Genomic DNA, 21,838 nt, shown 5'->3' with positions numbered 1-21,838 from the left:
TATTTTTATCAATGCTCCCTTTTTTGCAGGAAATTCAACAACAAAGAGCTGCTCAAAAACTAATCTATACCTTCAACCAAGTGAAACCACAGACCATTCCCTACACGCCGAGGTGAGGAAGTGTGGGTGTCCTGGCCCTTCACTTTAAGTGGGAATTTCTGTCAATTTCTTTGCAGCCCTGTCAGTCATGAGAAGTACCAGACCGGTGGGGAAGTTCCCCATGAACTTAACTTCAGTTTCTTCCTTCCATAGTTCTTGGAGACAGTAGAAAAAGAATTGGACATCCCAGGGATACTTTGGCTTAAATCGCTGAACTTGTGTGAGTGGAAGAGAGACGATCAAGCAGAGGCCATGGCTAACCTCTCAGTTACGAAGACAGGCAGATCTTGGGTGTAGCTACCAATGTCCAGAAACGTGGTGGCAGAAAAGCACTTCTGTTTTAAGTATAGTTTCTTGCCCTAATATCTTACAGAAATTAGGAACTTTAGAAGAAGGATCTCCTGTTGCTTTCACTTGAGTGTCTCTGTACACTTGCATTCATTTAGCAAGACAGATCATAATTTGGTGCTGAGGACTTAACAGTAAAGTTTTATTGTTTCATTTATAAGGAACTTCATAGAGCACGGCCAGCGAAGTTGAGTCTGGAACTCATACAAGAGTTCCTCAAAGAGAAGGGAGGTGGGGAAGCATGGGGGAAACTCCCAATCTTTGCATTCCATTCCTTTAGTAGAAAGGCAAGGGCATGTGCCTTGAGGCTGCATCAGACAAGAGCTGGGTAATTTCCCCTGCTGCTGACTGTTCAGTAATGTGAGGCCTGTCTTTGCTGCCCTGTGGGGAATCAATGGTCTCTTCCTCCCCCCACCCCACAGGTTCCTGGAAGTTTTCTTAATCTACTGCCATTCAGCCAACCAGTGGTTGACCATTGAGAAGTATGTGACTGGAGAGTTCCGGAAGTACAACAACAACAACGGGGATGAGATTGCCCCCAGGAACACCCTGGAGGAGCTGATGCTGGCTTTCTCTCACTGGACCTATGAGTATACGCGGGGAGAGCTGCTGGTCCTAGATTTGCAAGGTGATTGATAGCTGAGGATTTGATACAACAGGCATGAGGCAAAGTTCAGGAAACACTGACCAGGGGTTGCTTTCTCTGTGCCATTGTCACCTTCATTCGACCCTGGCTCTTTCTTTACTCAAAGCCAGAGTTAAGGTCTTTCAGTGGAGACCTTTCTTGACAGTGTGTAGTGTTTTTGTGTTTTTTTAATTTGAAAATGGAAGATGGTATCTGTTTTCTGAATTTATTTATTATTTGTGAAGCTGTCTTAAGTGGGAGGAACCAGACACATGTCCTGAGAGATCATGTAAGAACCAGGATGGATAACGTGTGGAGTGACTGTCTAGCTTTGAAGGGAGGTGGGGCTGTTTATTTCAGAGACATTGTACAGGGATGACAGTGAGCACCTGCTGTGCTGTTTCTCGCTTAGATCAAGAGAAAAATATAGGCAGATGATTAGTTGCCTAAAATTTAATGGCATCTAAAATTTTAATCTAAATGGGAAATGATTTTTGTACCAAATTGTCCAGTTTTATGGCTTTTCTTTGGATTTATGTTCAAAATAAGACATAGGCATGCATTTATACACATAGGAAAGTTTAAATTCTGGTCATTTTTCATGACTTCGAGTCCAATACTTTAGCAGTTTATCATTTAGCTTGCTCTCTTCACTGTGTACCTTGATATAACAGTTCACAAAAGTACGAACTCGGTCTGAGCGAGACAACGTGGTGCACTCTTATTTAGTGGAAGCCTTTGATCAGTGCATCTTTCCACTATCAACACCTCACATGTGACTTATAATCCTGCAGCACGAAACAGAGTATCTCTAGCAGGCTTTCCTTGCAGGGACAGAACGAAATATGTATTAAGGTCAAAGTTTAGTCCCTGGGCTCACCAACTGGGACTTTGGTTTTAAATAAGGGATTTATCCCAGGACCTTTCATAGAAGTTATCTCATTTAATCCCAGAAGCAGCACCTCGAGGTAGATATTATGGGGAATTTAGGCCCAGAAAGTTTAAATAACTTGCCCAAGGTTGCACAGCTACTTAAGGGGGAGCCAGGATGCAGACTTAAGTTGGTTTGACCATCTGTGTTCTTTCCTTTTCACTGTACTGCCTTCTATTTCTTTATAAGTTTCATACCCATAGGACATTACCATGTTCTGGTTCATTTAAACAGATCGGGCCTTTCATTGTCCTCTCTGACTTTCCCATCTCTCCAGACCTAGATTCTGTGCTGAAAGCCAGACTTTGAGGCTGGAGACAGTTGAAATAAGCAGACAATCCTGGGGCATCGTGAGCAATGTCCACTAAGACTGCAAAGCCATGTTGATTGAAATTTGTGCCACACGCCCAAGGATACACACACACACACACACACACACACACACACACACACACACATATGCACTTTTCAAACTACATATAAGTCCTTCCATCCTTTCAGATCTGTGCTGTTCACAAGGTTGAATTGTACTTCTAACCCTCAAACACAGTATTTTAGGAAGCAATGTAAACAAAGTTAAAACAGGCTAGATGATTCAGCTTTTAAACCAGCAAGTACATGATCCATGTAAACCCAGCACGCTGATGCCCAAGGCGTCTGCTTTTGTAGCTCATGTTGGGGAAGGCTTGATTGTTTTCATCTTGAGTACTTGAGTGTCTGCGCTTTGAGTTTTGGGTGGAGTTGTTTAAAAAGCGAAAACAAACAAACAAAAAACAACCAAAGAAAAACTTTAAGAAATTAATGATGACTCTTCAGTGTGTTTTGTATTCCACTTGAATAGGTTTTTGTTTAATGATGTTTATGTTTGGGGATTTTTATGTCTCTTAGTAATCCAAAGTGGCATTAAACAGAACAAATGCTGTGTTGATAGTCTTGGGGGAAAAAGGAATTAACTTTTTTTTTTTAACTGAGCAATTATGTGAATTGCAGAAACAGACACCAAATAAACTATGTCAAAATATTGACCTTCAAAGGAGGGAAGACTGGACATCATAGAATGAGCATGAAGAAATTGAGATACTTACCAGAGAGTTTTTGCTAATTGGTTAGCCCTGAATTTATGGAAGAACGTGAACCCTATAATAGTAATTATAAGCAGCCATAGTAGTACTATTACTAGCTATCATTGACTAAATACTATTTTTTTTTGCCGGGCACTTGGCTAAGGCTTATGTGCATTATCATATTTAATCCAAACCAGGTTGGACAGGAAAAATGGGAGAATATAATGTATTCTTAAAACGTCCTAATAGTTTTCAGTTCAGTTGTGTTTTTTATTTAATTGTTTAGTATTTCTAGTCTTTGGAGAGATGATATACATTGTCTGGGTGGCAAGGAGTGGAGACTGAAAGGCCAATTAGGCTCAGTTAGGAGAAGCTCTGAAGTCACAGTGCTGGGGTTTGACTCCTGGCTCCACCATGAATTAGCTGTGTGACCAGGGGACAACTACCTTGAGTCCCACTTCCCTCATTTGTAATTGGGGTAAATAATATTATGCACTTAAAGGGCTGAAATGAGGCAAGTTCCCGACACAGTAAATGTTAATTGTTGCTGTTGTTAGTATTAATCTCTGTGTGGCTTGTTAAAATGGAAGTTAATCTTCAGCTGTGGGTAGTCTACGCTTAGCTGTGTGGTCCTGGTGGTGCTTCTGGGAGACCCCAGCTTCCGCGTCTGTAGAGTGAAGCCCCGATCAGCTTGCTGTGGCTCCCTATTGCTTGGAGGAAAGAAGGAATGAGAAACCCTCTGGCAGTTTATTCTTTCAGTTTCTTCTTTTCTTTTCCTCTTTACTTCCTTCCAAGGGAGTGCCAACCATTAACCCAGGAGCTGCCACATCAAGCCAGGAAGCTGAACTCTAAGGAGAGGCTTGACTAATTTCTGATCGCTTGTAATTACACTGTAGTCTTCCAGTCTCTTTCCATTTAAAAATTTTCATATGACAGCCTGAATCATCATCATTATGTGTGAAATTCAATATTTAATTTCCAGAAATGAGAATGAAAAACAATTGTATTTCACATTACAGTGGTCTGTGGCATGTATTTTTTTCAAGTTCACTATATTTTTCAAAGAACTTTTGGAGATATTAATTTTTTTAATCAGAATAAATCAGCATTTGCATCTGCATCAGCATGACGCATTCTACTGCTACAAGGAAGGTAACTTTCCGTAGATGTAGAAGTTCATGAATGCATCCCAAAGTGGGTGGGATCAGAATGTAAGTCTCTGAATTTCTCCTGAGGGCATGTCCTGTACTGCTTGTATGTGGGCAGTTACTCTGTTAAGGCTGGTAAAGAGATATCATTGGGATTTTTAGATCTTAAAATGTCTTATTATCTTTCATGTTTTCCAGATATCTATCTAGGTGAATAGGTGGATGAGGGTAGGATGGGGTCTATGCTAAAGTTTGCCAGTTGGGTGACTCCTGTGTAGCTGAGTGAGGCAGAGGTGGTGGGCATGGTCATGATGCTGGTGGTGCAACATGACGGGTCCTCTGAGCTGCTTTCTGTTCTTCACTCATTGGAGTGCCCTGTCTGCCATTCGAGGGTCCCCAAATATGCTTCTAGTAGTTAAACTTTGAGCTGTCACACTGGGTTTAAGGATAGAAAGGCTTGGGATATTCTTTGCCCTCAGTCTTAATGGCTGTTCTGTTCATTAGAAAACAGTACTTTAGGGAAGTGAAATAAACGGAACATGGTTTTACCAGTGGTAAGAAGACAGAATTTAACTTCATAAGAGCTCTCGCTCGAATAAAGACAATGGAAATAGCAGCTGACGCGTTGTAGCTTCCTCTGGGTCATTTTGCTAAGCAGTTTGCATGGTAGTTCATGTAATCCTCTCAGAAGCCCTACAGCATAAGGCCCGTGATTATTCATGCTTTCAGATGATAAAACTGAGACTCACAGAGACTAAAGAAGGTGTCCAGGTCACACAGCTAGACAGTGATGGGGCCGGGAGTGGGACCCAGATCCTTTGACTTTGGATGAGCAGTGAGATGGAAAGTAAACGGGAGCTGATGTGACCTTGATAGACTTTTTTCCTTAAAACTTCCTTTTCCCCCCAATTCTTTAGGTGTTAAGATTTAAGCTGCATATCCCCAGCTTAAATCTACAGTTTACTCACACGTCAGCCTTAAGCTTTCATCATTGCCGGGAATTGCAGACATAAAGTCAGACCTGAGCCTAAACGTGTGAAGGTTTTGTAGCCGTTAGTCTCTGTTGGTGGGACCTGGGCTATTTGTCTGTTGTTCTGTGTATTTACTACATAGTGCTCTTTATTTACTGCAGAGTTAAACATAGTTGTTCTGTTTATTTACTACATGTTTACTGTATAGCTAGGGTCCCATTAGGCTGTCCTTCATATGTCTGTAATGAGAAAAGCATACAGAGCCCAGCCTCTTCCTATGACTTTTCCTGTAAAAAGAATAAAGGCCAAGCAAAGCACATTTTGCACACTTCCCCCTGAGCCTGTGTTTCAGTCTTATTTTCCCTTTCCCTATTCAAAATCAGTATACAAAAATCCTGAGCCAGTGGTTCTTTAAGGGTCCCTGGGTAGGATTCAGAGGATCTATAAACTTTGATGAAAAAACAAATTTAAGTTACACCTTTATTTCACTTAACTGTGGCTGAAATTCATCATTTCCTCCAGTTATTAATGGAGACGGCAAACCACAGTGGTATTCACAGGAGCCATGACTGTTTGCAATAGCAATTACAGGTATTAACATAGCACATTAGAGTGCTGGCAGATATCTCAAAATTCTGGTTATATTTATTACTAGTTGGATGTTAAAATGTTATTAAACTTGTGCTAGATCCTGTTATTTAACGTGCTATTAAAGAAGCACATGTATTGCAGTAAAATTTTAAAATATTTTGGTCACTGTATTTCAGTATTATTGGTTTCCTTTGTAATCGTATGCATTCAGATTATATATTTTAAAATATTATTCTGAGAAGGAGGTCCCTTAGCTTCATCAGACTGACAAAGAGGGTCATGACCCAAAAAAGGTTGAAAATCCCTGTTTAAACAGGTTATTTCCCTAAGGAAGTCAGTTTCTTAGGGGAATGGTCTATAAACTATATAAGGATTACATTTTCTTGTGAAAGGTTTAGCATGTAGTAAAAACATAGAGAACATAGTAAAAATCTTTTTTAAAATAGTGGTTAGGAAACTTTTTTAACCAAATAGAAATATGTGTTATACATTTTATATGATTTTTAAATAAATTTCCCACAAGGGTGGTCTCTTCCAAGCCGCGAGAACCAGTGCTGATTAGAGGCTGACCTCAGAAATCCCGCTGGCTTATGCCCACCTGGTGCATTCACCTGCCTGACTGGCTGTCTTGTCTGTGAAATGCTGCTGTTGGAAATCAGTCTCACCACGACTTGCATTTTATAACAGAGATTTGCTTTGGCATTGATCTCTGTTTTGATAAGTGTTAGCTTTAAATTACACTTATGTTATCCTTTTATGCTTTGATGTCATCTTTAAAAAAGTAAATTTGATTGAAGAATCACACACATTCAGGAAAGTGCACGCAGCATAAGCACACAGCTCAAAGAGTTTCCACAACTGAACATATGTGTGTAACCAGCACCCAGATCAAGAATGTGGGGTGTTTATATTTTTCTGTTTAAAATTCTATATATATAGCATTTGATGTGTGTCTTTGATGGAGCAGAGGTTTCACCTGCAGAACCACACAGCACCTTGCACCTTGCTGAGCACTGATGGACTCCATCTAAGGAGACCATGGACTAGTGGGAGGGACACAAGCTTTGGCTCAGCTTGAATTGAGTTACGACCTCTTGTGGACTGTGCAACTTCTGATAAATTGCTTAATCTCTTTGAACATCAATGTTCTCATTGGTAAAACGAGGCTATGAGGATGCTAATGCTTATTTTTCATGATTGCCAAGAAAATAAAATTAGAATGTCTAGTATATACAAGTGGTAAATGAATGATAGATGCTATTATCAATGACTGTGAATACATTACAAAAACAGTCATTTGTAACCTAGAAGTTTATTTTAGCATAATAGAGAGGGTTGCAGGAAACAGCACATTAACTAATACATTCAAATATGCCTGGATAATTTTTATAGTACAGTTAATTCACATGATGTTTAATGCACTACAGGGTGGATGTAGGTTTAAAGAAAGAAGTTAAAATTTGGTTATTATTTTCCTGAATTTCTGAGAAAATGAAATTCCTCGTTTGCTAAATGAATTTTCTTTTTCTTTGGAGGTGTTGGAGAAAATTTGACAGACCCATCTGTTATAAAACCTGAAGACAAACAGTAAGTTAATTTATGATGTTATCATTTAGAAAATTGCATTTAACACATTGTACATGATTTCTTTTTTTTAATAAAAATATTTTTATTTTTATTTTTTTAACATTTTTTATTGATTTATAATCATTTTACAATGTTGTGTCAAATTCCAGTGTTCAGCACAATTTTTCAGTCATTCATGGACATATACACACTCATTGTCACATTTTTTTTTAACATTTTTTATTGATTCATAATCATTTTACAGTGTTGTGTCAAATTCCAGTGTTCAGCACAATTTTTCAGTCATTCATGGACATATACACACTCATTGTCACATTTTTTTCTCTGTGATTTATCATAACATTTTGTGTATATTTCCCTGTGCTATACAGTGTAATCTTGTTTATCTATTCTACAATTTTGAAATCCCAGTCTATCCCTTCCCACCCTCTACCCCCCCCCGTAACCACAAGTCTGTATTCTCTGTCCATGAGTCTATTTCTGTCCTGTATTTATGCTTTGTTTTTGTTTGTTTGTTTGTTTTTGTTTTTTAGATTCCACATATGAGCGATCTCATATGGTATTTTTCTTTCTCTTTCTGGCTTACTTCACTTAGAATGACATTCTCTAGGAGCATCCATGTTGCTGCAAATGGCATTATGTTGTCGGTTTTTATGGCTGAGTAGTATTCCATTGTATAAATATACCACATCTTCTTTATCCAGTCATCTGTTGATGGACATTTAGGCTGTTTCCATGTTTTGGCTATTGCAGGCTTCTATGCAAAGAGGTCCACCTAAAAGTGTATTAGCTATTTCTTTGAACTAGGTGAGCTGGAGAAGATAAAGCCAATCCATACCGTTCCTGTGCATCCGATTCTCATGATAGGTGACCATGGAGTTCACGTTGTAACCCTTATGGTACAGATACAGGCTTTGTTATTTTTCCGTTTAGCCAAGCTAAAGTGTTTTTAGATAAAAATACGCATTATTTCTTCAGTAGCCCTGTGTGCCCAAGGGTTTGTAGTAGGAACCCTTTATAATTTTTAAGCCCTTCCTTTATAATTTTGCATTGAAAAAATTTTTGCATATATAATGCTCTAAGTTTACATATACTCTATCATTTATTAAGTTTTGACCTTGGTATATATATTTAATATGACCTGAATATTTCTAACTTTTAGAATTCTAAGAAGATTATATTATTCCACTTGACAGTTGAGTATTTAATTGCATCCTATAGGCCAGTGGGTCTCAATTTCTATTAGGGTCACCTAGGGAACTTAAAGAGAAAAAAAAAAAGCTGCTCAGAATTAGCATCAAGTCAGAATCGCAGAGGAGAGGGCCCTGATGTCTGTACTTCTTAAAGGTTCCCCAGGTGATTCTGACAGGCAGTCAGGGTTGGAAGGCTCTGTCTTATGGCAAACTTCATTTTTTATGACTTGAGGATATGGATGGAAATGGATGGATTGTATCACTGTAGCCTGCCTGGTTGGTGGGGTCACCTAATTCTGGGTGCATTTGGTCTTCCTGGTGAAGATAATAAGAAATACTACTTTTTCACAGTGTGGTAAATTACCCCTAATTAGTTCAGTGAGGCTCGCATTTTTCGATACCATCTGCGTGTTAATCCTTTGCTACACAAAGCATGGGCTGTGGACCAGTAACATCAGCGTCACCTGGGAGATGGTTAGAACTGCAGACTCTCAAGATCCTCCCTAGACTTCCTGAATCTGAATCTGAATTTTCACGAGATCTTCAGGTGATTTGGTGTAAATGAAAGTTTGAGAAGCAGGTGCTTTCACATGTTCTTTATTTCCCTCTGCATCTTCAGTCCCAGTTCACCAGTGAGAAAAATGGAGCTCAGTGGAGCTGGTAACTTGCCTGTGAGGAGAAGGGGTCAATGAAAGGGAATGATCCTCTACCAAAAGGGAAGATGTTTTTTGTGGTGCAAATTCTGATACTGTCTCTGTTGCCTGCTGTCTTCTACCTTTCCCCAACCTTTTGCCCTTGAAGGCAGAGTCATCAGACCTTCTCCCTCAGAGCCTCTCTGGCCACTCGGTTCCCCAGGTGATCGACTCTCAGTGGAGGCTGCCTTGGTGCTATCGGTAGTTTGGGACTGCATCTTCTCACTGCCTTGATGGTTTTGGCCATTTGATAAGTATGAAATGATAATAATAGTGAGATGTTCTCTAGTAAATCTCTGTCTACATGGCACTAATTAGCATTTCCTCGAATGTGGAACCAAGCAACCACCTGCTTTCCTGTGCGGTGAAAAATCCGGAAAACAGTTGTCTTTTTATTCAGATGTGGTTATCTGAGTCTGCAGGGCTGTGGGCGTGCTGTGCGAATGTCCCTTCAACCACCCTCCTTCACAGGTGTCCCCTGTTGAGCACCTGATGTATACGTATTGCAGTAGTTTTGATTCTTGTGTCTTTTAAAAACTTGGGTTTTTTTTTTCTATTTTTATTGTTTTCCCCGCTTCACAGAGGCACTGAGGGTTGAACCCAGGACCTCGTGCATGCCAATGCACTCTGCCACTGAGCTCTGCCCTCCACCCACTGAGTCTTCTGTCTTAACTTTAACAAAGCTCATAGAGGGAAATGATTTAGCTTTCAGCTTTTATCTGAGAATCAATGATACATTTCTAAGTTGGGAACTTTCATGTTTTACTGGGAGGAAAGAAACGGCAGTGCAGAATGCAGAAGAGTGAAATATTCCATCAGGGTCATGCCAGAGAGACTATAAAAGGGATTCTTCAATTTTAATGACTAAAATAACCCCTTCATTTTTTCACTTTATCAGCATCACGGAGTTCTGGTACTAAATATTGAGTGATTCTATTTCTTCGCCACATTTGGTTTTGCCTTATAGAAGTGGTTCCATACCAGATGGACTGAAAGAGGAATAGTTAACAAGAGGCATCTCATGCAGCCCAGTAAATACCACCAGAGCCGTGCTTTGTAAGGGAGATTGAGTGACCAAGAAAGTTAACCCTGGGTGTCTGTTCACGTTGTCTTCCCAAGAGGTTTCCTCCACCTACTCGCCTCAGAGCAAAGAGGCAATCTGAGATCAAACTGACATCAGCCCTCATTCTGAGCTTGGCACATCTTCAGAGCAGCTACTGTTATTCTGCCGAAAGGAAGTGGAAATTGAGATAAATGTTTCAATACTCGGATGGAAAAAAAAGCCCATTTTTACACCACGTCCCTTTTGAAAACCCACATTCCTTAGAAGCAAAGTTTATTGTTTCCTTTTGTGATAGTTTGCTTTTCTTTTTTCTTAAGACGTGGTATTTAAGAGCGGTAATTGAGTTCAGATTTTAAAATGTGCTGTTTTCCACTCTGCATGTCATTAAAATAAAATATTAGCTTTCATAAAGTTTCTCTGAAAGTGTTTCTTGTGTGCTGTGTTCCGTGGTATGTGGAGTGTCAGCCGAAGAATAGTGGTTGTGTGTGATCTGATGGCGGATGAACATTGATCCTAGAATCTACTAAGGATCTATTATAATTATAGTGTTCAAAATGTGCCTGATATATCCTCATTTTGTTTGTAATGTTGTCACCTGTGTTTAGCAAATGTAGTTTACTTCCACAAAATCACTGTCTCCTAGTAGTCTTGTCTTTTCACTAAGAGCCTGGCTATGACAGTTTGCAGGGTAGAAATAGCTATCGGAAGAGCCATGAATACTCGATGTAGGGTTTTGTCGCACATTTGTATTTGAGGACATTTGTTATTTTCAGAGCAGTATTTGGGTTTGAAACAGCGAATGTCGGTCTTTTCAGAAAGCGTGTTCCAATAGCAAATTTGTTTTACTTTATACCTTACCTTTCGGGTCTTCTAGTGGAACAGTTGGTAATGAATGTCATTCTCTCACCCCATATGCATTAAAAAGGGTCTCACTGTATTTTCTTTTAATGTGGTACATAGAAAATTCACTCTTCTATCAGATTAGCGTGGAAATGAGTTTCACAGTGGGTCTTGGAGTTGGGTACAAAGATTGAAGTGCATTTGAATTTTAAATTTGCAAACCTAACATTGTTGCTTCCCCAAAGTGCTCCATTCTTTGTTGGCTCCTTCAAGTTTACAGGGTTACTATGGGATACTGTTCGGTATCTCAGAGAATCCTGGTTGAGCTCCTTTTTCTTAGCTGTGATCTAATTGATATTCTGATATTTCCTCTAGATCAAGAGGAATGGTGTTTGGACCAGCCAATTTAGGGGAAGATGCAATTAGAAACTTCATTGCAAAACATCGTTGCAACTCCTGCTGCCGGAAGCTCAAACTCCCGGGTATGCCCCAAACAATTCTATTTTTCTCTAAGTAAATCTCTCATTGAACAACATCCATTGTAACCTGGGATAGAGGAGAAAATCTTAATCACATTTTTATCTCATTCGTAGTCGAGGCCTGACTTTCTGACTGCAAATTTTTCAAGTCTCTAAAGGGATTAAAAAGACAGGGATTTACTTCAGGTTCTGCCAAAATGTGATAAAACAACGTTGGGCCCAGTACTTGTCACAGTCTCTCCAAGGCAAGAGTTCCACCTACGTAACTAGGGTAAAACTGGACCGAGGCAGGTCTCTGTTCCCTGCCCCGCCCCCGTCCTCTTTGGGTCCTGTGTGGTACCCACGGTATTTCTAGTCCGTTCTTATTTACTCATTGGATACTTGGGAAGGTCAGGTATGGAGGGAAACAGCTATCAATTAAAGGAGTGCTTTTGACTATAAAACCCTGCCAGTTTAAACATACATTGCAAGGTATATTTTTAAAATCTGATTTGATAACATGGCACACTTTCTGTGAAACTAATATAGTCAGCACAGAAAAATATTCCTAACATAAAAGCAAGCGGCTGGAGGTCTGTGCCCCCCCAGACTGGCAGCCCCAGCTCTGCTGCATTCCTTCCTTTTATCTCAGAAGGGATGCTTTATGTCTGTCTCGGCCGGCTCCCTCTTTTCCTTAGGTCATACCACACTTGTCCTTAGAATGGAATTTCACGTCTTTGAAGCTGAGTAGCCCTTCCTGCCTTATCATAAATGATCATACCCTGAATTGGAAATCCGTAGAAGGTCACCATCCATTGTAACTTGGGATGGAGTAGGTGTAAATTCACAACAAAGGAGGGCAATTTCTAATCTTGTTGGAGTCAGAGGTGGGAGTCGCTCTTGTGGGTGTGATGTAGCAAAAGACAAGGATGTGGGGCAGCTTCCAGTTCCCATGGGAAGCAGCTTGGCAGCCAGGGGTGGTGGTAGTGGCGGTGACGGTGGTGTGGGTGGTCAGGGTGGGGGCGTCAGGTTGGAGCAGCACAGAGAGGAGGGCCATCACTCTCATCGGGTGGCTGCCCAGGACTTGTTCCCCCAAACCACACAGCAGAACTGGGCCAAGAGATCAGTCCCAGCACCCTGGCCGAGCTGCCCCCTGGCCTCCCCCGTGCTCAGCAGGGGCTGGGCCCTGCGGCGTGGGGCCTCCAGGTAAGGGTCCTACGGGAGGCGGAGGCGACACACGTCAGTCACCCCAGGATTGCAGGCTGGAGTCCAGCCCCTAACTCAGTGCCCTCAGGCGCCAGCCTCTTCCCAGGTCTTATTCATTGTTCCCCTGGGCAGGGTAGCTTCCCATTGTTGAAGATACAGGAGAGAAACATCTAGTCAGCCAGGAGAGAACCAGACTTGAGGCATAACTCACTGCTTCCATCCTCTTCTGTATGACTGAGATTTTTTTCTCTTCTTTATTTCTCTTTTTACCTACCATGGTGGGTCTTGAGTGAGTAATTCAATAATTCCTCCATTTCTGGACCTAATCCTTTCTTTCAAAACCTTAGTTAACACATTTACATGGAAATAAGGAATATCCTTGTTTACTCAAACATTCGGAAATTTGAACTAAAAAAAGTTTCGTATAGAAAATAGGATTGGGGTGATTTTTCTTTTTGTTTTATTATGTTTTAGTTAGTTTTTTTTAAAGAGAGGTAGTTTAGGATAGTGTATAAGAGCATGGGACCCATAGGTTGAGCTCACATTACAGAATTGCTTTTCACTAGTTTGACCTTGGGCATCAGTTTTCTAATCTGTAAATTGGGGGTAATAGCACCTATCTCATAAAGTTTGTGTGAGGATTGAAGTAATTTATGTATGCGTTCAATAACTGTTGGTTATTATTAAGTTGTAATATGTATTAGTTTTATATCCAGATAATCTTCATTTAATGTTAAAGAACAATACACAGAATGCACATTTAAGGTTAACTGATTCCATCAACATGACAAAAAATGGCACGCAAACATTGTTTTTAAAATTAAGCATGTTCTACCACTGAGCTCTACCCCCACCCGCTATACAAACATTTAAAGCACATTCTCTTCGTACGTTTCTCCCCCGAGGTTACCCTTAGTCATGATTTCTTTTGATAATTTCCCTGTCAAAATTAAGAAGGAGGCTTTAGATTTGATGATTGGTGGAAACTTTCATAGGTGGGGCCAAGCCTGAGGTACAGCTTTGTGCCAGAAGACTGACCGCTGACATCTCGAGCCCACCATTTTGGCTGAGCTCTGCCACCATTCAATGGTGAAAATGCCCTGTTTCCAGTCTGGCGTCACTTAACTCTGGCCAGGTCATGTCTTATAGGGCACCATGCATTGAATCAATGCATTGAATCAATCTTGCCTCCCTCGCCCCAGTGAACACAGCCTAAAACAGCACTGGGGAGTTAGAAGCACATGTGTGCAGGGTGAGGGGATGGGGACAGAGCTTGGACACAGTCAAAGGCTTGAGCTTCACGTATCAGTGGCCAGAAGAAGCGGATTCCTCTCTGAGCACTGGCCTAAAGTCCTAGTCCGATCAACTGTGTGAGTATTGGATTCCTAAGGACTCCCTGTAACAGTCTTAACTGTCTTCCTTGCAGATTTAAAAAGAAATAACTATTCCCCTGGAAAGATAAATTCTGCCCTTGGACTTGAAATCAAAATAGAACCAGCTGTGGAGACTCCAGCAGGGGAAGAAGGCAGTGATTGCCCAGAAGACCTCACACAACTGTGAAAAAGGGAGCTGTAAGAGGGTGACAGCCCTTCCCCTCCCTTCTGTGGACTCTGTGGTAACATAGATGGATTGAGGTGACATTGATTATGTCAGAGCCTTTGCCAGGATGGCCTTACCCAGAGGGCCTCCTGGGACGCGCCTTCTGAGCCTCATGTCTCCCCTGCCCGAGGGCCTCACTGGTGTGTGACGCACGGGTTCTCCTAGATACTGCCCTGCGTGCAGGGGGCTTGGCATCTGTCTGTCATCCTCAAGTTGCACAGGAAGACTCTCGGATGAGTCAGCCACAGGTGCTGCTCCTTCATACCTCATTGCATTAGCTGGTCACTTAGAACCCTTGGAGCAGCATGCTGGGCACTAAAGAACCAGGCAGATGAATTTAATTTATTTTCTCACTGTGTGTGCATCACCTCACCACGTATTGTGTTTATGTATATATGTACATAAAAAAGTTCCTTGATTTCCTCCTCTCTCCTTTCCAGCAGCATAGGGCTTTGAATAGAGGCAGAAAGGAAAACAATGAGCGAGGGTGTCTTTGCACAGACTGGAGCACCCTCCTGCACAAAGTAACCAGAGAGAAGTTAGCATCTTGGTGAAATCTAGATGGTTTTGAGGTATTGTCAGTGAATCAAATGATACTTGGGGATTTCAGTGTTCTCTGAAAGAAAGAAAAGAGAAATCAAACCAAATGCCCTTGCATCCTTTTTTTTTTTTTTAAAGAAATGTTTTCCCTTTACTTAAGCTCAGGGACACTTTTGGTTAGACAGTTGACTCAGCCAGCCTCTAAAGCATCACCCCCTTTTTCAAAGCTGTGTATATAATATTGCAAGCGAAATTACTTTATGTCAGGTCTCAGAGGAAAGATGGGGTTTCTGAATGAAAACAGGCTTCATTGCCGTGCAGAGCTCTGGTGGCTTCAAGAGGACTGGAATGTGTATTTTAAGTCTGACCTGAGAACATATAATGAATTTCAGAGGCCTGAAGGGAGGGTCCCAGAAGCCACGCTGTACAGCATGTCTGGAGGACCAGTTGTCCCTCTTTTGTACTTGCCGGGGGTGCCCTACCTCAGAACAAGCATGAGCTTTTCACACAGGGAGGGGTCGGAGAGCTGGGGGAAGCTTCTCCCCTCTCCCCCTGCACCTCCTTCCCTCGTTACAAAGTGTTCCATCCCACCAGCAGCAAATCTCCTGGGGCTGAAATTTTCAACTTAGCCCTTACATTAGCTGGCTTGTTTTCTAAATCCACACTCCTGCATTGTTAGGTTGCACTTAGGGGACGTGTAGTAGCCCAGGGATAGCAGGATGGAAAGCCAAGGATTTGGTTTGCCAAGGATCGTGTCTGATTCTTGTGAGCTGCACAAGGGCTGAGTATGGCCATTAGAACTTTTGGGGGTGGTGGGAGGTGGGAAATTTGCATGACTTCTTGACTGGCAATGAGGATAAAATGTTAAGGCTTTTTTTCAGGGTTTAATTGCTTTATCCTATTCTGCAAATCAGTAAGGGATCTTTTGGTACTCACTTTAGAGCCATGCCCAACTACGGAAAGAGGCAATTTGCCTACCCAGGGCCAAACGAAAAGCATTAATTCACTGGCCAAGTATTTCTTACCTGGAATGGAACTTGAAAAAAATACATTTTGATTTTAATTTTCTGTGTTGTGATTTTTTTCTCTCTCTTTTTAAGAAAAATCACTAGAATAACATTTTAAAAAGATGAACTGCTGGGCAAAGGTCACTGTGGGGTCACCTGCATGCAGACACCAAGGTGACAGTCTTGAATTTGATTCAGGACCACAAATGAATGAATGGATTCATTCTGTCAATTTTATTCAACAGATGTTTATAAATGCCTTCTCTATAGTGTGTAAGCAGTGAGGATGCGGTGAACATTAGCATTTCCTTGCCCTCAAAAAGCTCTATGGTCTCCTGTTTCTTTTGTTGTTGCTGTTGTTCCAAGTTTGGATTCCAGTTAGTGCTAAAAAATTTGACTTCTGGGCAAATGTGGAGTCCAGAGATGTGTCCCATACCCTACCTGCCAGTGGGTAGTAGGTTCAAACTGGGATAAGAGAATTAGGGCGAATAAAGAGACATAGTTAGGGCTGGTTTTAGGAACTACTGAGGAAAAACGGACTGCGTAATCCTTGTATGAGTCCGAAGCCCATCTCACAGGTGGGATCTGAGTCTGGGGACGAGAGAAGTGGCCAGATTCCTGGGTGTCCTTCCTGAAGGAATCCTGTGCACAGGCCTTCCTTCCCATGAGGCTGGACGTTCCCCATGATATCTTAGAGCTTCTAACATCTCCGGGGGAGTGAGCTTAGATTACAGTTTTGGGTGTTTCTCAGCCTATTATTTTCTGTGGCTTTGCAAAACAAGTGCTGGGTGACTCAAACTTCCCAACCATTTAATCAAAGTTAAAAAAAATTGTTGTTGTTGTTGTTTATTACTGTTTTAGGTGAGACAGATCACTCAGGTTCTAGAAGCCATGACACAGATGCTCCTGTCATGGCTTGCTGTCTTTCTCCATCAGTCACCAGTGTCTAACACAAAGCATGACACATAATAAGCTTTTGACATTATCTGTTGGAAGAAATAATAAAACCTTCAAATGATAATGGATTTCATCCAATAGTTAATAAATCAGATTTGCATTTTTAATCTAGAAGGGAATGATTACCAATTCCTTAAGACCCAACACAATTCTTTTGATCTCTCTCTGTTTTAATTTTCCAGGAAATAGCTTTTAACAACCTACACCTTGTCTATTGAATTCTCCACCAGGGCTTGCCCTTACCGTCCTGGCGATAATACCAGGGTACCGTCCTTCTTCCTGGTGACTATTGAAATGAGATGATAACTTCCCAGAAACTGCCAAGAAATAATCATCACTTTATTACCCTTTGAAAAGAAGATTGATAGAAAAGTCATTTGGAAGATGGCTCATTACCATGCCCTCGTATGATTTCTTTACTCACATCTCTCCAAAGCATGAGAAAGGGCGGATTATTCTCTGAGGTCAGAATTTGAAGGCTGTGTGTTTGCCTCTTGGAAGTCTTGGTATTTAATTTTCTGTAGTCATTTCTTGGGCAATTTTCTAAGAAACTAGTTGAAGCTAATTTATCATAAGTTAAAGTCAAATGACAGAAAAGGTTTTTTTCCCCCCTTAACAGCATTTGATTCCACAGAGGTTAGCTTCTGAAGGAAAATGAGACTTAAATAGCATTTCAAATCTCCAGCCACATGGGTGAGTACGCAGAATAGAAAGGGTTCTGGAAACCACACTGATTTTTTTATTTAGTACAATTATTATTTTGTGATTTTTCTTCCTAGACCTTGATGTACAGATAAAATGTATTTTTTTTTTGTGAAATGCCCTCCTAAAATTAATTAGTTAAGTTGCTCAATTTTTCAAAGACAGACTTTTAGTCTTCAAGGGATAACAACCCTTGGTCTCCATCCTTGGCAAGTTTGGTGTAACTTTATATAATTCTTTCAACCTTTGTCTTAATTCCCAGCTCTGAAATGGAGATGAGATACTTACCTTTTCAAACAAAGGTGAACAATAATGAGAGAGCATTTATAAAGTCCTTTGAGAAATCTCATTTAAAAGGCTTTCTTGTGAGTATGGGATCCAGTTCAATAAATAATAAGGGGTTTTCATTTTTGATACTATGGGATCATTATTTAATGTTTACAGAGGATGCTCAGTGGACGTGTTTCAGTATAAGCACCAAAGTGATTTCTCCTTTCTGAGGGGAAAAGGCTCATTGCTCCCTTTCTGTTTTGAAGCTTAATTCAGTTAGTTTAAAATCAGGATGTTCACCATTTCACAGTGTCTCCTATTTATTTTGTTTTTTGATGGATTTAGGTTTACACAGCTAATGTCTTTTGCCATCTTCTGCCCAAAGAAAGCCTTCCAGGACAGTAAAGCCCAAATCTGGCACCGTGATTGGTGACATTTTTAGGAATTGAAAGAGAGCAGGTTTAGAATCTTGATACTTGTAAAGCTTGATGTTTTGCAAAAAATTTAATTAATGCTGATTTAGATTTTGTCAGTATAGGGCTGAGAAAATTCTGGCCTTTAGCTTGCCAGCACCTTTTAGTTACTAACTTCCTTTAGAATTCTCACCTTCCCCTAGTGTTTTTTTGTTTGTTTGTTTTCATTTTGAACCTTTAGAAATTCCATTCGCAATATTAGCCAGAAAGTCCTTAGAATCGTTATGGTGAAACCCTTTGGCTAATGACTGTCCACTTGTGGACATAATGACTGCCTTTCACTGGAGGAACTTGGGGGCATCGTCACTGGTGTCACGCGATTGCACTTTGGCTTCTAATGAACCTTTTTCTCTGTGTGGCGTTAGTTACCAGTAAGAGGTCCCAGAACCTCAGGATACTTAGGTAACTGAAAGAAATCCTTGGTGTGTGTCATGGGCCGAATTGTTTCTTACCAAAGTTTATAAAATCCTAACCCCTAGTACCTCAGAATGTGATTATATTTGGAAATAAGGTCTTTACAGAGGTAATTGAGTTTAAAGGAGGTCATTAGGGTGGGACCTGATTCAGTATTACTAATGTCCTTATCAGAAGAGGAGATTAGGACACAGACATACTCAGAGTGAACATGTGAAGACAGCGAGAACGCAGCCACCTACAAACCAAGGAAAGCAGCCTCGGAAGAAACCAGACACCCTGACACCTTGGACTCCCAACTTCCAGAACTGGAAGAAATAAGTTTCTCTTGTTTAAGTCTCCCAGTCTGTGCTGCTTTGTTATGGCAGCCCTAGGAAACTGTGACAGTGTATTGGCATGTTTTGAAATTCCCTACTCGCCCCTGAAATTTTGTAGGTGGGGACTTGGGAAGCAGAGACGCTGGCAAGAACAGTGGAGAGGAGGAGAAGGAGACATGATTGTGGGGTGCATGCATCTGCTGCGAGAGAGGACAGGAAGTATCGTGGCTGGTGGCAGGACTGGTGAGTTGTTTTACTGAGAGAGTTCTAGAGGTAAGTGTGGCAGATGAAGATAAACATGGGCTGGGCTTCTTGAGATGGGATGTCTGCCTACTGCGAAAGGGCTTCTGGGGATTTCTTAGGGGAGAGGAAAGGAGGTGTGGGGATAAAGTGCAGTGTAGTCCTTAGTTTTGTACAACTGTTCATTATATATCCTACTTAAGAAATATTTATTGAGCCTTACCGTGGGTTATATCCTGCCCCTAAGGTTAGACTTATTAGATAAGATCCATTTCTAACTAAGAGGTCTCCAAAACAAATAAGGGGTTTACAAATACTAACTCATCATTGCCCAGCAAGAGTAATGATTAGATTATAATGATAACTTTTTAATATTATTATTATAAGCAATGTGCGTTGAGCACTCATTATGTTCTAGACATTTTGCTAAGTGCCCATTACAAAGATTTGAAAAGATTGCGTACAAGTTAGGTAAGTTGATTAAGTCAGCTAACTAAGTGGAAGCCAGGATTTAAAGCTTGGTCAAATCAGTGACGTAGGAGGCTGGGCAACACTGGAATTACCAGAGCATGAATCCCTATAGTGGTTTGAAACACGGATTAGAAAGTCAGGACCTAACTTAGGCCACCGGAAGAGAAAATCCAAACTGACAGTTGTGGAATGTTACCTTGTGTCCTGTCTGAATCTGTAGTTGTGAAGGAAATCGTCCCTACCCAGTTAATAGCCATTTATAGACGTTGAATCCATGGCGAAGCCACTCCCTCTGAATATCATCACAAGGTAAGTGCAAGACAATGAGGGGGTTCTTTGGAGTCTGGCACTGTGTCTGCCAATGAATTTTTCTGTTTCCACTTGCATTTCTGTCCTCTCTTTATGTCTTGCTAGACAATTAGATACTTGTTCGTCAACACAACAGCTAACTCTTTGATACCATCTACTGACATTCTAGTTTATCAATTTATAGTGAAAAATAGAATCTACACAAACTACGAAAGCTTTATCAGTCTGAACATCACACTGTGTCCCTGGAGGCCTTGGACGCTGGATTATAATCAAAGGTTTGCATGAAGTGCATGGAATCAGAACAAAGAGAGTTAGATAAATCACACATTTTATGGAGTCAGGCTAAGACATCCTGTTTCATCCCATCTTCTCCAGAGGAATGGGCCTGCCAGTGGGAGTGGAGGACCCAAGTCTGCAACATTCCAGACAGATCCAAACAGCTTAGTGACTCTCACAGCAGCCTTGAGAAATACAGATGATAATGAGAAAAAATTTTTTTCTCATCCATTCTCCCTCTTTCCCTCTCGTTTTTATTCCTCCTGACACCCACTCCTTCCTTCCCTCCTTTCTTCCTTCCTCCTTCCCTTTCTTTCTTCCTCCCTTTCTTCCTCCCTTCCTTCCTCCCTTCCTTCCTTTCTTTCTTCCTTCCTTCCTCCCTTCCTTCCTCCCTTCCTTCCTCCCTTCCTTCCTTCCTTTCTTTCTTTCTTTCTTCCTTTCTTCCTTTCTTTCTCTCTCTTTCTTTCTTTCTTTTTCTTCCTTCCTTCCTTCCTTCCTTCCTTCCTTCCTTCCTTCCTTCCTTTCTTCCTTCCTCTCTCTCTCTCTCTCTCTCTTCCTTCATCTGATTCTCTATTTCTTTTACATTTTTGTACACTACACTGGCTGTGGACCAGGAAACATCATTAATTTTATTAGTGAGGTACCAATTTTTCCAGAAATATAGAATTAGAAAAAAGAGAGAGAGTGAGAGAGCTAAAGGGCAGGTGAAAGTCATGTGCTCCAAAGAGGTTTTGTTTCGTCCAAAGTGAATGTAACTGTTGTCAGAGGAGGGAGTAGAACTTGGGCTTTCTAAGTCACCATCGTTTGTCTTAATGATGGCCATTTGGGTTAAGGCAAATAGTTTTCTCTTACTGTGTTAAAAGTCTCCTCTATTATCTTGAAAAAATATTCAGATGTTTCTCTGACCAAGTTTTTAACTTGGAAATCTTTATAAGGCTGTCATTAATATTGGTCAAATAAGATTTACTTGTCTATGTTTTTCAAGGAGGGTAATTTATTAGATAGATGATTTCAGAATTCTGGTTGCAAAATAATACTGCAAATTAATGATGAATGATTTTAATATTTCACTTTGCTTATTTCTATGTGTGTGTGTGTGTGTGTGTGTGTGTGTATTTGTATAAGCAGAAAGTAGTTATTTGAATACCAGGCTTGAGTGACCATTTCAAGTGAAAAGACTTGGATTTCAATGGATCTTTGAAATATTTTATTTTATTTAGGATGATTTATGATTATTTCCTATTGTCATAAAAAGCCTCTTAGGCTTGTGGCGTGCCTTGAATTTTCTCAGAAGGGCCTACATGGAATGGTAGAAAATTCTCTAAACCCTGGACCGGATGGGTTTACGTTTGAACTGAAGCTCTGCCACTGAATAACTTGTTATCTGGGGCAGCGTGATTAACCTCTCTGAACCCAGCTTATCATCTGAGTATGGTGGGTAATC

General features: G+C 40.8%; 1 protein-coding gene across 2 annotated transcripts in view; it reads left to right on the top strand.

Annotated features, from left to right (window-relative positions):
• The window catches only part of TRPM6 (transient receptor potential cation channel subfamily M member 6), a 121,637-nt gene extending 105,619 nt beyond the window's left edge, over positions 1-16,018 (top strand). For both annotated transcript variants that reach the window (XM_072959600.1, XM_015243670.3), the window contains exons 35-39: positions 30-112; positions 870-1,075; positions 7,313-7,364; positions 11,528-11,634; positions 14,243-16,018. In XM_072959600.1, the coding sequence (XP_072815701.1) occupies positions 30-112; positions 870-1,075; positions 7,313-7,364; positions 11,528-11,634; positions 14,243-14,376 (582 nt within the window). In that variant the 3' untranslated portion in view covers positions 14,377-16,018. The remainder of the gene's footprint in view (positions 1-29; positions 113-869; positions 1,076-7,312; positions 7,365-11,527; positions 11,635-14,242) is intronic.
• Positions 16,019-21,838: the final 5,820 nt, after the last annotated feature.

The sequence above is a fragment of the Vicugna pacos genome, chromosome 4 (genome assembly GCF_048564905.1).
Source record: "Vicugna pacos chromosome 4, VicPac4, whole genome shotgun sequence".
Classification (NCBI taxonomy): domain Eukaryota; kingdom Metazoa; phylum Chordata; class Mammalia; order Artiodactyla; family Camelidae; genus Vicugna; species Vicugna pacos.
This window is presented reverse-complemented; position numbering and strand designations above follow the sequence as displayed.